Source organism: Salvelinus sp. IW2-2015, linkage group LG31 (assembly GCF_002910315.2).
Source record: "Salvelinus sp. IW2-2015 linkage group LG31, ASM291031v2, whole genome shotgun sequence".
In the NCBI taxonomy this organism is placed as follows: Eukaryota; Metazoa; Chordata; class Actinopteri; order Salmoniformes; family Salmonidae; genus Salvelinus; species Salvelinus sp. IW2-2015.
In genome coordinates this window covers 25,066,883-25,082,202 of record NC_036870.1, presented here as the reverse complement: position 1 = coordinate 25,082,202, position 15,320 = coordinate 25,066,883, and the positions used below count along the sequence as shown (strand labels likewise).

At 42.1% G+C, this 15,320-nt stretch overlaps 1 protein-coding gene across 1 annotated transcript; it reads left to right on the top strand.

Moving 5' to 3' along the window:
• The first annotated feature begins 766 nt into the window (after positions 1 to 766).
• Positions 767 to 3,438, top strand: LOC111956017 (pro-neuropeptide Y-like). Its single transcript, XM_023976431.2, has 4 exons — positions 767 to 842; positions 1,277 to 1,464; positions 2,807 to 2,896; positions 3,131 to 3,438. The coding sequence occupies exons 2-4, from the start codon at positions 1,277 to 1,279 to the stop codon at positions 3,153 to 3,155; spliced, it is 303 nt and encodes a 100-aa protein (XP_023832199.1). The 5' UTR covers positions 767 to 842; the 3' UTR covers positions 3,156 to 3,438.
• The last annotated feature ends 11,882 nt before the right edge of the window (positions 3,439 to 15,320 follow it).

Sequence of the window (15,320 nt, the reverse complement as noted above, 5' to 3'; positions counted from 1 at the left end):
GTAGCATGAAAACACATTCAGAAAAAAACTCTGAACAACTTTTTTTTTTAAACAAAGAAACCTGAAGGAAAGAAAGATAGGAAGCTAATGATATCCAATCAATTCCTATCACATGTATTTTTGGGAATGCGGGTGACAGAAAGAATACCCATTTGATTGTCAGTAAAACATAAAAGAGAGGAGGACAAACAAGAGATGCGGGAAATAAAAGATATGTATAGCTGGGTGTGTGAGTGCGTGCTGCATTTAATGGAGGTTTTAGAAACAATAAACACATGTCCCAAAGTGAGACAATTCTGTCGATATTGACAACCCAGAAGGGAAAAAAATAAAAACTTTTCATGAGATCAGATGAAAGATCTCTAAAACAACTCAAAAGTAAATGATAATTGAATTTATATTTCAATGAGTTCCCTCTCTTGTTGAGGGTGCACATCTCAGTGTCCTGTCATCAAACTCCCAGTCATCCTAATCATCACGTTATAAATTGGTCTTGGATCTGTGCCATGTCGCTTCAGCCCAGTTTATTCCACTCCAGAGTGAAATGTATTGTTTTAGAGAGAGAAAAAATTACATTTAATTTCCACTGCTATTGTGATTTTTATCAAGCAATCATAAATATTATTTAAAATGGGCGATGACAGCTTACAGTGACGTGTCTGTCCGTGCACCTTTCCGGAATGGGGATTTGGAGACTTTTTCCCCTCGCCCTGCCCATCCTTGCACTGCGCGTTATATAAATCGCGCACATGAGTGGGTACCCTCCAGAACGCACAGGAGCAGAAAACGCCTGAGGACAACTTCTATCTAAACCATCCTTTAAGTTAAACCCTCAACTCAATGTAAGTACTTCTATTACATCTATAGGCATTCTTTAAACAAGATTAGTTTAGGATACTTTTTGTAACCTTAATGTCTAACCTTTCTATACGTAGGCCTATAGGTTTTAAAGGGTTTTCTATAAAGCTTTAATGAACCAATTTCACTGCCTTCACTGAAACTGACATTTAAAAAAAATTTATCCGAGGAAGTCAAATAAATATAAATTACATTTTAAACAACAAAAACATATCATTATAAGGTATCCTTCGGTTAATGACGACAACAGGTAGGAAACATACTTAACTTCTGATTTTTCAAGTTCTCAAGTTTTTCCCTGGTATACATTTTATAAGATTTCATAGCCTTAGCAATTCAGAGCCTTGACAATGAAATGGTTAATATGGTGCAAAGTAGTTTTCTGATATTTTTCTCTTTTGATTCGTCAATGTTAAAGATGCATCCTAACTTGGGGACCTGGCTGGGCGCACTGACTCTCCTCGTCTGGACCTTTATATGCATCGGGACGCTCGCGGAAGGTTACCCGGTCAAACCTGAAATCCCCGGCGAAGAGGCGCCGGCGGAGGAACTTGCCAAGTATTACTCCGCTCTCAGACATTACATCAACCTCATTACAAGGCAGAGGTGAGTGCTTTAGCCCGGGTGTGACAAACTGGTGTTCTAAATGAAGAAATTATAAGGCTGAACGTTTTGTTTGTGAATATCCTTAGATATTCTTTTATGAGTAAGCCATAGGTCTAATTCATAAAAAACAACATAATGATACTGTGATTATTAACGTATTTGTTAGCGCCTTTCATACAAACAAATTACAGCCCAAACCTGAAAGCGCTGTAGGTCTACAAATGAGCACTTTAAAGAAACAGCAAAAACATGGAAGTGAAGTAATCAAATGATTAATATCAAACTATATATCAGACTACTGTACATCTAAAACTTAGAAACTCAATAACTAACCATCTTGGGGTCTGAATATGTGGGACCCTTTTAAAGTGAATGAACCCATGTGTAGCTGGTTTGTATGTCTAATAATGGTGTTATTTCTTGCTCTAGTCCAAATACCAACTAATCCAATCATGAATTCAGGAGACTAAAATAATAAAGAAGGAGACTAAAACAATAAAGAAGAGTCACATTAAACCAGGGCAAACTTGTTGTTAAGTATGCTGTGTGTTGTCTAGATGAAACACCATCTGTAATTCCATAGCAGTACCCCACTGATGCTTAATTAGCGTCATACCACATATAAGGCTATTCGCCCTCCGTTCAGTCACACTCTATTCACAAATCTCAGTGTGAAATTACTTTTCTTTTACTTATTTATTACCAGGTAAGTTGACAGAGAACACATTCTCATTTACAGCAACAACCAAGGGAATAGTTATATTTGTATTTATTTTTACCAGGGGAAAGAGTGCCTCTTACTGGCCCTCCAAAACCACTTCCAGCAGCATCTGTTCTGGCATCCAGGGACCGACCAGGAAGAACCCTGCTTAGCTTCAGAGGCTACAATCATTAACAGTTTCAGCTTGTATTTGAATGTGTTTCTTCTGTTAGAGTGTTGACGTTAAGAGTGGGAAAGGGTCATTACAAATTCCATTAGAAGAGCAGAGTTGACAACCAACAAAACAATAATTTATTGTTATACAGAAGGGCTCTAAGGACAGGTCTCAATAACCAGACTTACATTCATATTGGCTCTACAACATTTATAGTAGGGTCAGTTATCTCATGTGGGTAGCACAGAAGGTCTAGTTCCTGAAGTTTAGTCAATGAGAAGTATGACATTCCTGTCTCACCATCTCCTGTTTCACTCTCATGACATCTTTGTCTCTCTCGCTCTCGCTCTCTCTCTCTCTCTCTCTCTCTCTCTCTCTCTCTCTCTCTCGCTCTCGCTCTCGCTCTCGCTCTCGCTCTCGCTCTCGCTCTCGCTCTCTCGCTCTCGCTCTCTCGCTCTCTCTCTCAGGTATGGGAAGAGGTCCAGCCCTGACACACTGGATTCACTGATCTCAGAACTGCTGCTAAAGGAGAGCACAGATACGCTCCCACAGTCCAGGTACCGTCGCTGTGTGTGTGTGTGCACACAGATGTGTGTGTGTACATCTGTGAGTAACGAATGTTTTGTAGCGAGTAAAGTGTAGGCAGATATGTGTGAGTGATCCACTGTTTATAGCAGTGCATGCATGTGCCTAGATATTGACGTTCTTAACAAAACACGATTTGAATGGATCTGTTCCTCTGGTCTAATGGCAGTTTGCACATAATTGTTATTTGATTTGTTCCTCCGCAGATATGATGAACCGTCGTTGTGGTAACCGTGTCACTGTCCCCGCCCAGCACCCTACCATCGCCACGACGATATACTGACCTCAACAACACGGCCACCTCACCATGGCCGATGACCCATCCTAACATCCCCAGCTAGCACCCTACCATCCCCCTCTACCCCATCCTCCATCCAGAGGCTACTCCTGTGCCAGATAACTAACTGCATATGTACAGAGTCTTATTTAAGTCACCGGTACATTGGTAAGTCAGGGGAGAGAATTATTGAGTGTATGGTAAAACTGTGCTATTAAAAATTCATTATATAACGGATCTACTTCTTTGCTGTTATTATAAACTTATTTCAAATGAGTGTTGAGCCAAGAGAGGAAATGAAGGTTCCTCCTGGCTTTCTACATTATACTGAAGAGGTAGTACGTCTTTAAAGGATGTGCATGCGGACACTCACAATACACATCTTTGCAATCCCTGGAGAGGTATTAGAAACCAGTTTGTACTCAACTCTTTTCTGGACAATTTGCAATTTGGTGGCTAAGGGCACACTCTTGTGGTTGATATGTTTTATTGCATTTAACACGACGTGCAGGTGTAACCTGGCCTGAAGTCAGAGTAGCTACTAGCCAGCCAGGCAGCTTCCCTGTAGAAAGCCTAAAGCCTCTCTCACATAGTGTTGATGAAAAAAGGTATACGAAATATTATACTATAATTGGGACATTTGTAATGAATTGTTCATTGGAATGGAATAACCATGGTAACCAGTGGAGGCTGCTGAGGGGAGGACGGCTCATAAAAAAGGCTGGAACAGAGTGAATGGAATGGCATCAAACACATGGAAACCATATGTTTGATGTATTTGATAGCATTCAACTTATTCCACTCCAGCCATTACCACGAGCTCATCCTCCCCAATTAAGGTGCCACCAACCTCCTGTGTTGGTAACACTTTGTCATATTACCCAACAAGTCAACATCGAATTATTGTCATACCAACAAGTGTAGGATGAGTAGACTGCTATTGGAGGGGAATCTATAAATATTTGAGACAGATAAAAGAGGTGAGGGAAATAGAGGAGAAAGCAGAGAAGATGTCATTCAAAATTTTATGAATTTTGATGACTGAATATTTCTGACTGATATTATTTTTGTTATGGTGAATTCTGAACTAAAACTAGCCCACCTATCTGGAAATCTCAGTGCAAGTGCAAATTAATGTCTAATAAGAAATAGGGCAATAGGACCTTTTGTGATTCTAGCCTGTCATATTTGGTACACAATGTACATTCAGCACTGCAGGCTATTACTGCAGGTTATTACTACAGGCTATTACTGCAGGCTATTACTACAGGCTATTACTGCAGACTATTACTACAGGCTATTACTACAGGCTATTACTGCAGGCTATTACTACAGGCTATTACTGCAGGCTATTACTGCAAGTTATTACTGCAGGTTATTACTGCAGGTTATTACTGCAAGCTATTACTGCAGGCTATTACTGCAGGTTATTACTGCAAGCTATTACTACAGGCTATTACTACAGGCTATTACTGCAGGCTATTACTGCAGGCTATTACTGCAGGCTATTACTGCAGGCTATTACTGCAGGCTATTACTGCAGGTTATTACTGCAGGCTATTACTGCAGGCTATTACTGCAGGTTATTACTGCAAGCTATTACTACAGGCTATTACTACAGGCTATTACTGCAGGTTATTACTGCAAGCTATTACTACAGGTTATTACTACAGGCTATTACTGCAGGTTATTACTGCAGGCTATTACTGCAGGTTATTACTGCAAGCTATTACTACAGGTTATTACTACAGGCTATTACTGCAGGTTATTACTGCAAGCTATTACTACAGGCTATTACTGCAGGTTATTACTGCAAGCTATTACTACAGGCTATTACTGCAGGTTATTACTACAAGTTATTACTGCAAGCTATTACTACATGCTATTACTACAGGCTATTACTGCAGGTTATTACTGCAAGCTACTACTACAGGTTATTACTACATGCTATTACTGCAGGCTATTACTGCAAGCTATTACTACAGGTTATTACTACAGGCTATTACTACAGGTTATTACTGCAAGCTATTACTACATGCTATTACTGCAGGCTATTACTGCAAGCTATTACTACAGGCTATTACTGCAGGCTATTACTGCATGCTATTACTGCAGGCTATTACTACAGGCTATTACTGCAAGCTATTACTACAGGCTATTACTGCAGGCTATTACTGCATGCTATTACTACAGGCTATTACTACAGCTAGTCTCAAATGGTGCATAGAAACCAAATTCCTAATCATGTCCTCTAATTTCTAGTTAATCCAATTTTATAATTCCCACCCAATTTAATTCCATCAACTCAACTCAACTCATTGTCTACTACTGTAATGGTCCACAGTACATAACATTGTAGCCTATTCCACAGCCTACTTCACACATGAAGACTGATAGGCAAGGCTATTACATATATTCCCATGACTGAAGTGTTGGGAATGAAACAATCACAATGTTTAACATTCAATTCTAAAATCGTTCACATTCTGAATGGTTGCACTGTATCTATCCATCGTTGGATGTGGGGGATGGACTTCGACTATGATTCGTCCATCTCCGACGCACGTCACCAGTAGGGGCGCGGTCTAATGTTTTGATTGACATTGTGTATTCACGGAGAGTTAGCTGTGGGACCACGACAGCTAAGAGGGTTTGAATTTCCAACCGGGACAGCCAAAGAGGATCACTGCTAACTTACATACACAATTACCGGTAAGTCACTACCCGGAGACATGGTTTAGAATGGGCGATTAAAGTTCATTCTGGAGAGAAACTTTATGTGGAAGGAAAAGCGGACTTTTTGGTCTCAAAGATGGACTTAGGGCTGGACTTCCTTACGTGCCTATGTGCTTCCCTAGTGTGTGTGTGTGTGTGTGTCTGTAGGATATTTATTGGGAATGGCTTACCGCTCGTCCAATGTGATTGCTTTGCTCATGCTTTGAGTGCTTATTCTATGCCTTTTCTCCGCGGTATCTTGACTATGTGAAAGGCTATATAATAATACTCTTCAAATTTGCCGGCTACAATGCCCTGGATGGGTAACAAAAATGGCCGCACGTGTGTGACGAGATCACCGTAATCGCGAACAATTGACAGCAAAAACGACCCGATAATTTGGCACGGATGTGGACCACTTGTAGGCCCAGTCGTTATTTCCCGGATATCGATCTATTTCTATGTGCGGTAGCTGGATCTGTGCGTGTATTTCTCGTGCCGCTGATAGGACGTGCGCGCGCGAGGAAGTGGCAGGCAGTCCCACTATCCCATTATAAAATCCCGCACCACACCAGCAGAGAAAATGAGCTGTATTGAGAAGAGGAGCGTAGCGTACAACGATTAGATAGGCTATACATGTCCGTGCCAGGCAGGGAATGAGACAAACCACGGTTGTTTGTTTGTTTGTTGACCACAACAATCAGGCATTGTTTATTTGTGCTGAGCTCGTGAATGGACGTGGGTTGGGTCGGGTATAGCCTTGGCATGGCAGAGTCTGGCCCGAGGCAGAGGGCAGTAGACCCATCCTATTGATTTTCCCTCTCAGATTTGTCTGAGTGGAGTGTAGAATCCTGTCTGTCACTACTTAGATGACCATCTGAATTTGAGAATATCATTGACTATAAAAAGGTTTAGGTGAATGAACCTTTTGCATGTAAGCAATTGTAATTTTTGGGTCATGGTGTCACTAGGCTGGTTTTATACTTGGCTATTTGGGTATTTTTCTGTCTGGTCTGGTCCTTGAGGTGGAGGTGATTGGGGGTCACCCCTGTAAATAAGCAACATACTGGGGGATGAGGGTTGCAATCAGTCCATCTTAAAGGTCCAATGCAGCTGTTTTTTATATCAATGTAAAATAATTTCAGGGTAACAATTAAGTACCTTACTGTAATTATTTTCAATTAAAATGGTCAAGAAGTAACATAGCTTCTTAGCAAAGACCAATTTCCCAAGCAAGAATTTTGTGGGGAGGGGAAAACTGAAAACTAGCTGTTATTGCCAGAGAGGTTTGGAATGCTCTTTCTTATTGGTCTATTAACTAATTTACTGCCAGGTCATGTCAAAATTCAAACCTTTAGAACAGGCTGAAATATAAGGCAGTCATTTCAAACAGCTCCAACACTAAAAGGGCATTATCATCATTTTTTACATTTTCACAGTATTATTCCAACCTCATAGTGTGGATCTCTCTCTCTCTCTCTCTCTCTCTCTCTCTCTCTCTCTCTCTCTCTCTCTTTTATAAATACAGTACCAGTCAAACATTTGGACACCACTACTCATTCCAGGGTTTTTCTTTATTTTTACTATTTTCTACATTGTAGAATAATAGTGAAGACATCAAAACTATGAAATAACACACATGGAATCATGTAGTAACCAAAAAAGTGTTAAACAAATCAAAATATATTTTATATTTGAGATTCTTCAAAGTAGCCACCCTTTACCTTGATGACAGCTTTGCACACTCTTGGCATTCTCTCAACCAGCTTCATGAGGTAGTCACCTGGAATGCATTTCAATTAACAGGTGTGCCTTGTTAAAAGTTAATTTGTTGAATTTCTTTCTTTCTTAATGTGTTTGAGGAAATCAGGTGTGTTGTGACAAGTTTGGGATGGTATTCAGAAGATAGCCCGTTTGGTAAAAGTTTTGATGCCGCCACTATTATTCTACGATGTAGAAAATAGTCAAAATAAAGAAAAACCCTGGAATGAGTAGGTGTGTCCAAACTTTTGACTGGTACAGTATATATATACACACTACCGTTCAAAGGTTTGGGGTCACTTAGAAATGTCCTTGTTTTTGAAAGAAAAGCAATTTTCTGGCCATTAAAATAACATCAAATTGATCCGAAATACAGTGTAGACATTGTTAACATTGTAAATGACTATTGCAGCTGGAAACGGCAGATTATTTATGGAATATCTACATAGGCATACAGAGGCCCATCACTCCTGTGTTTCAATGGCACGTTTTGTTAGCTAATCCAAGTTTATAATTTTAAAAGGCTGATTGACCATTAGAAAACCCTTTTGTAATTATGTTAGCACTGCTGAAAACTGTTGTTCTGTTTAAAGAAGCAATTAAACTGGCCTTTAGACTATTTGAGTATCTGGAGCATCAGCGTTTGGGGGTTCAATTACAGGCTCAAAATGGCTAGAAACAAATAACTTTCTTCTCAAACTCGTCAGTTTATTCTTGTTCTGATAAATTAACGCTATTTCATGCGAGAAATTGCCAAGAAACTGAAGATCTCGTACAACGCTGGCCTTCTAGGCAGATTTGCAAAGAAAAAGCCATATCTCAGACTGGCCAATAAAAATTAATTATTAAGACGGGCAAAAGAACACAGACACTTGAAAGAGGAACTCTGCCTAGAAGGCCAGCATCCCGGAGTCGCCTCTTCACTGTTGACTTTGAGACTGGTGTTTTGCGGGTACTATTTAATGAAGCTGCCAGTTGAGGACTTGTGAGGCGTCTGTTTCTCAAACTAGACTCTCTAATGTACTTGTCCTCTTTCTCAGTTGTGCACCAGGGCCTCCCATTCCTCTTTCTATTCCGGTTAGACCCAGTTTACGCTGTTCTGTGAAGAGAGTAGTACACAGCGTTGTATTAGATCTTCAGTTTCTTGGCAATTTCTCGCATGGAATAGCCATKATTTCTTAGAACAAGAATAAACTGATGAGTTTCAGAAGAAGGTCTTTGTTTCTGGCCATTTTGAGCCTGTAATTGAACCCACAAATGCTGATGCTCCAGATACTTAACTAGTCTAAAGAAGGCCAGTTTAATTGCTTCTTTAATCAGAACAACAGTTTTCAGCTGTGCCAACATAACTGAAAAAGGGTTTTCCAATAATCAATATGCATTTTAAAATGATAAACTTGGATTAGCTAACACAACGTGCCATTGGAACACAGGAGTGATGGTTCCTGATAATGGGCTCCTGTACGCCTATGTAGATATTCCATTAAAAATCATCCGTTTCCAGCTACGATAGTCATTTACAACATTAACAATGTCTACACTGTATTTCTGATCAATTTGATGTTATTTTAATGGACAAAAAATTCGCTTTTCATCAAAAACAAGGACATTTATAAGTGACCCCAAACTTTGGAACGGTAGTGTATATATTAGTACACACACTTGGTGTACAAAACATTAAGAACACCTGCTCTTTCCATGACATACACTGACATACACTGAGTTTACAAAACATTAAGAACACCTGCTCTTCCCATGACATACACTGAGTGTACAAAACATTAAGCACACCTTCCTAATTTTGAGTTGTCCTCAGAACAGCCTGAATTTGTATATAAAACACAGGAAAATCACATTTTGACTGCACTGGGCCTTTTAATATGACAAATCGAATTTTATTTGTCACATGCACCAAATACAATGGGTGTAGACTTAGCTGTGAAAGGCTTGCATCCCAACGATGCATTTGAAAAAATTATAATAAAAAGAAAAATAGTATAACAACAGGAATAAAATACACATACATTTAGCTATCTACAGGGAGTACCAGTACCAGAACACTGTGTAGGGGGGGTACAAGGTATTTGAGGTAGACATGTACATGAAGACTGGGTAAAGTGACTAGGCATCAGGATAGATAATGATACGGTATTTGAGGTAGACATGTACTTAGACTGGGTAAAGTGACTAGGCATCAAGATAGATAATGATACGGTATTTGAGGTAGACATGTACATGAAGACTGGGTAAAGTGACTAGGCATCAGGATAGATAATACGAGTAAAATAAAAACTTAGTAGCAGCAGCATATGATGAAGGTAAAAGCGTGTGTGTTTGTGTCGTGTCAGCATGTGCGTGTGTGCTTGTTGTCGGTATGCGCGTGTGTGCGTATGTAGTGTATGTGAATGTGTGTGTTTGTTTTGTGTCAGTGTAGTGTGTGTTTGTGTGTGTTTATATAGTCTTGTGACTCCCTTATTCTGTGCACGTAGGCAGAGTATTTGGCTTTGTACTGGTTGGTTTACAGTTTGTTTACTTACTGCTCTGCTGCCCTTATAGTAATAGAATACAGCGGACTAGCAGCAGGCTCCTGCTTTCCCCAGAATGAATCACCCAAGAAGAGCCAGAGAGACCAATGTAACCTATGCCTCAAACTGATCTCTGGCCGTGTCTAGACTTGACAGTTCATGCAGCTTTAGTATTCTGATCTCAGAGTTGTGGTCATGGAATTCTGAACGTGTCATGCGTCTACACCTACATTTAAATGTATCTACCGTGTCCACAGTGTGTCCTGAGTCCCTTTTCCCTCTCTATATTCAAATGCCAGTATGCGTTCTTCAAACGGTAGAATAGGAACAATATGATAACACAACAACAACTAATGGCAGTAGCTAACTACTGTAGCTAACTAGCCAGCTAACATCTGTAGCTAGCCAGCAAGCTAGCAAACAACAGTAAAGGGATTGCAAATTGGTTAGCATAACTCTAGCCCAAAAAATATATATATTCTAAATATTAGCTAGCTGGCTAGCATTTATGAGTCCAGCAAACATGAGGTGTTGACAAGCTGAATGCACTGAGCTGCCTGTTTAAACTACTAGCACACAGCCATGCATACCCCACAAGACATGCAAAAGAGGTCTCTTCACAATCTAGAAGTCCAGAACAGACTATGGGAGGCGCACAGTACTACATAGAGCCATGACTACATGGAACTCTATTCTACATCAGGTAACTGATGCAAGCAGTAGAATCAGATTTAAAAAACAGATTAAAATACACCTTATGGAACAGTTGGTACTGTGAAGACACACACAGGTACAGACACATGCATACACACATATGCAAGCACACGCACACACGTACATTGTAATATTGTTTTATAGTGGTATTATATATTTAGTATTGTAGATATGTAGTGGTGTAGTAATGTAATGTAATGTGCAATAATGTACTGTTTTATCTTTTTTGTTTTATGTGTGATGTAAGTGCCTTCATGTGTTTGGACCCCAGGAAGAGTAGCTGTTGCCTTGGCAGGAACTAATGGGGATCCTTAATAAACCTCAGGAAGAGTAGCTGCTGCCTTGGCAGGAACTAATGGGGATCCTTAATAAACCTCAGGAAGAGTAGCTGTTGCCTTGGCAGGAACTAATGGGATCCTTAATAAACCTCAGGAAGAGTAGCTGCTGCCTTGGCAGGAACTAATGGGCATCCTTAAATAAACCCCAGGAAGAGTAGCTGTTGCCTTGGCAGGACCTAATGGGGATCCTTAATAAACCCCAGGAAGAATAGCTGCTGCCGTTGGCAGGAACTAATGGGCATAACTTAATAAACCCCAGGAAGAGTAGCTGTTGCCTTGGCAGGACCTAATGGGCATCCTTAATAAACCCCAGGAAGAGTAGCTGTTGCCTTGGCAGGAACTAATGGAGATCCTTAAGAAATAAAAATACAAAGAGACTTTTGTGCTTCTATACCCATCTTTTCAATGCGATCTTTGTTTTCTGATAGCAGAAGTTGCATGTAAGTGTCAAGTGTAGACATAACCTTTGTCTCACACCCAAAGAGGGACAGGGACCGTCCCAAATGGCACCCTATTCCTTATAAACACCCCTTTTATTGCCGATACGGAGCCCCGCCGATCCATCACGACTGGACTACCAACGTAATCCGCGCAAGTTTTTTTTCCAACAGGCACCTCCGTTGTGACTTCGCCTGAATGCCTATCTGCTAGCCTGCTAGCCGCAGCCCGCTAGCTGTCTAGAGCATACTGGACTGTTAGCTGAAGTGGTCCATCAGTCAATTTCTTGGGCTACAATACCTATTTTGCCAATTGGCCTGGACCCTTTTACAACACGGACCCCTGCTGTCCTATCACGACTGGTCTGCTGACGTAACCGCACCAGGGGGCTACAACAGACTTCTTCCATCGCGACGTCCCTCTAAGGCCCTTCTGCTAGCCTGCTATCCCCGGCCCGCTAGCTGTCTGAATCGCCATGTCTCCAGCCCMTCCAGCTACTCATTGGACCCTATGATCACTCAGCTACGCATGCCTCTCCCTAATGTCAATATTCCTTGTCCATTGCTGTTTTGGTTAGTGATTATTATCATATTTCACTGTAGAGCCTCCAGCCCTGATCAGTATGCCTCAGCTAACCATCTTGTCCCARCTCCAACACATGCGGTGACCTCACCTGGTTTAATTGATGTCTCTAGAGACAATACCTCTCTCATCGTCACTCAATGCCTAGGTTTACCTCCACTGTATTCACATCCTACCATACCTTTGTCTGTACATTATGCATTGAATCTATTCTAACGCACCCAGAAACCTGCTCCTTTTACTCTCTGTTCCGAACGTACTAGACAACCAGTTCTTATAGCCCTTAGCCGTACCCTTATCCTACTCCTCCTCTGCTTCTCTGGTGATGTAGAGGTTAATCCAGGCCCTGCAGTGCCTAGCTCCACTCCCATTCCCCAGGCGCTCATTTGTTGACTTCTGTAACCGTAAAAGCCTTGGTTTCATGCATGTTAACATTAGAAGCCTCCTCCCTAAGTTTGTTTTATTCACTGCTATAGCACACTCTGCCAACCCGGATGTCCTAGCCGTGTCTGAATCATGGTTTAGGAAGGCCACCAAAAACCCTGAAATTTCCATCCCTAACTATAACTTTTTCCGACAAGATAGAACTGCCAAAGGGGGCGGAGTTGCAGTCTACTGCAGAGATAGCCTGCAGAGTTCTGTCATGCTATCCAGGTCTGTGCCCAAACAATTTGAGTTTCTACTTTTAAAAATCCATCTTTCCAGAAACAAGTCTCTCACTGTTGCTGCTTGCTATAGACCACCTTCTGCCCCCAGCTGTGCCCTGGACACCATATGTGAATTGATTGCCCCCCATCTATCTTCAGAGCTCGTGCTGTTAGGTGACCTAAACTGGGACATGCTTAACACCCCGGCCATCCTACAATCTAAGCTTGATGCCCTCAATCTCACACAAATTAGCAATGAACCCACCAGGTATAACCCCAAATCCGTAAACACAGGCACCCTCATAGATATCATCCTAACCAACCTGCCCTCCAAATACACCTCTGCTGTCTTCAACCAGGGTCTCAGCGATCACTGCCTCATTGCTTGCGTCCGTAATGGGTCTGCGGTCAAACGACCACCACTCATCACTGTCAAACTCTCCCTAAAACACTTCAGCGAGCAGGCCTTTCTAATTGACCTGGCCCGGGTATCCTGGAAGGATATTGACCTCATTCTGTCTGTAGAAGATGCCTGGTTATTCTTTAAAAGTGCTTTCCTCACAATCTTAATTAAGCATGCCCCATTCAAAAAAATTTAGAACCAGGAACAGATATAGCCCGTGGTTCACTCCAGACCTGACTGCCCTTGACCAGCACAAAAACATCCTGTGGCGTACGGCATTAGCATCGAATAGCCCCCGCAATATGTAACTTTTCAGGGAAGTTAGGAACCAATATACACAGGCAGTTAGGAAAGCAAATGCTAGCTTTTTCAAACAGAAATTTGCATCCTGCAGCACAAACTCCCAAAACTTCTGGGACACTGTAAAGTCCATGGAGAATAAGAGCACCTCCTCCCAGCTGCCCACTGCACTGAGGCTAGGAAACACTGTCACCACCGATAAATCCACAATAATTGAGAATTTCAATAAGCATTTTTCTTCGGCTGGCCATGCTTTCCACCTGGCCACCCCTACCCTGGTCAACAGCCCTGCACCCCCCACAGCAACTTGCCCAAGCCTTCCCATTTCTCCTTCACCAAAATGCAGATAGCTGATGTTCTGAAAGAGCTGCAAAATCTGGACCCGTACAAATCAGCAGGGACCTATATCTATCCTACCCTGCCTTTCTAAGGTCTTCGAAAGCGAAGTTAACAAACAGATCACCGACCATTTTGAATCCCATCGTACCTTCTCCGCTATGCAATCTGGTTTCCGAGCTGGTCATGGGTGCACCTCAGCCACACTCAAGGTCCTAAACGATATCATAACCGCCATCGATAAGAGACAATATTGTGCAGCTGTATTCATCGACCTGGCCAAGGCTTTCGACTCTGTCAATCACCACATTCTTATCTGCAGACTCAACAGCCTTGGTTTCTCAAATGACTGCCTCGCCTGGTTCACCAACTACTTTTCAGACAGAGTTCAGTGTGGCAATTCGGAGGCCCTATTGTCCGGACCTCTGGCAGTCTATGGGGGTGCCACAGGGTTCAATTCTTGGGCCGACTCTTTTCTCTGTATACAGCAATGATGTCGCTCTTGCTGCTGGTGACTCTCTGATCCACCTCTACGCAGACGACACCATTCTGTATACTTCTGGCCCTTATTTGGACACTGTGTTAACCTCTCTTGGGTATGTGAGACGTTAGCATCCCACCTCTTCAACAGCCAGTGAAACTGCTGGGTGCCAAATTAAAATACAGAAATACTCATTATAAAAATTCAGAAAACAAAACATATTTTACATAGGTTTAAAGATGAACTTCTTGTGAATCCAACCACTGTGTCAGATTTAAAAAATGCTTTACGGCGAAAGCATACCGTACGATTATTTGAGAACATAGCCCAGCAGACAAATCATTACAAACAGTAGCCAGCCAAGTAGAAGAGTTACACAAGTCAGAAATAGAGATAAAATTAATCCCTAACCTTTGACCCAAGCCCAATGGCCGCTGTTCAAAAGTAGTGCACAATATAGGGAATAGGGTGCCATTTGGGATTCATACACAGTCTGGAGCTGGACTTAGTAATTTACATAACTATTCAGACCCTTTACTCAGTACTTTGTTGAAGCACCTTTGGCAACAATTACAGCCTTGAGTCTTCTTGCGTATGACTACAAGCTTGGCACACTTGTATATGGGGAGCTCCACCCCCCCCCCAACAAGCAGAGCGCAGGGCACCCGGCTCCCCACACCCCCAACAAGCAGAGCGCAGGGCACCCGGCTCCCCACACCCCCCCCCCAACAAGCAGAGCGCAGGGCACCGGCTCCCCACACCCCACCCCCCAACAAGCAGAGCGCAGGGCACCCGGCTACCCACACCCCACCCCCCCAACAAGCAGAGAGCAGGGAACCGGCTCCCACACCCCACCCCCCAAACAAGCAGAAGCCGCAT

Coding starts and splice junctions, on each gene's coding strand:
- LOC111956017 (XM_023976431.2), top strand. CDS start 1,277: ATGCATCCTAACTTGGGGACCTGGCTGGGCGCACTGACTCTCCTCGTC. Junction 1,465..2,806: donor AACCTCATTACAAGGCAGAG/GTGAGTGCTTTA, acceptor TCTCTCTCTCAG/GTATGGGAAGAGGTCCAGCC. Junction 2,897..3,130: donor GATACGCTCCCACAGTCCAG/GTACCGTCGCTG, acceptor GTTCCTCCGCAG/ATATGATGAACCGTCGTTGT.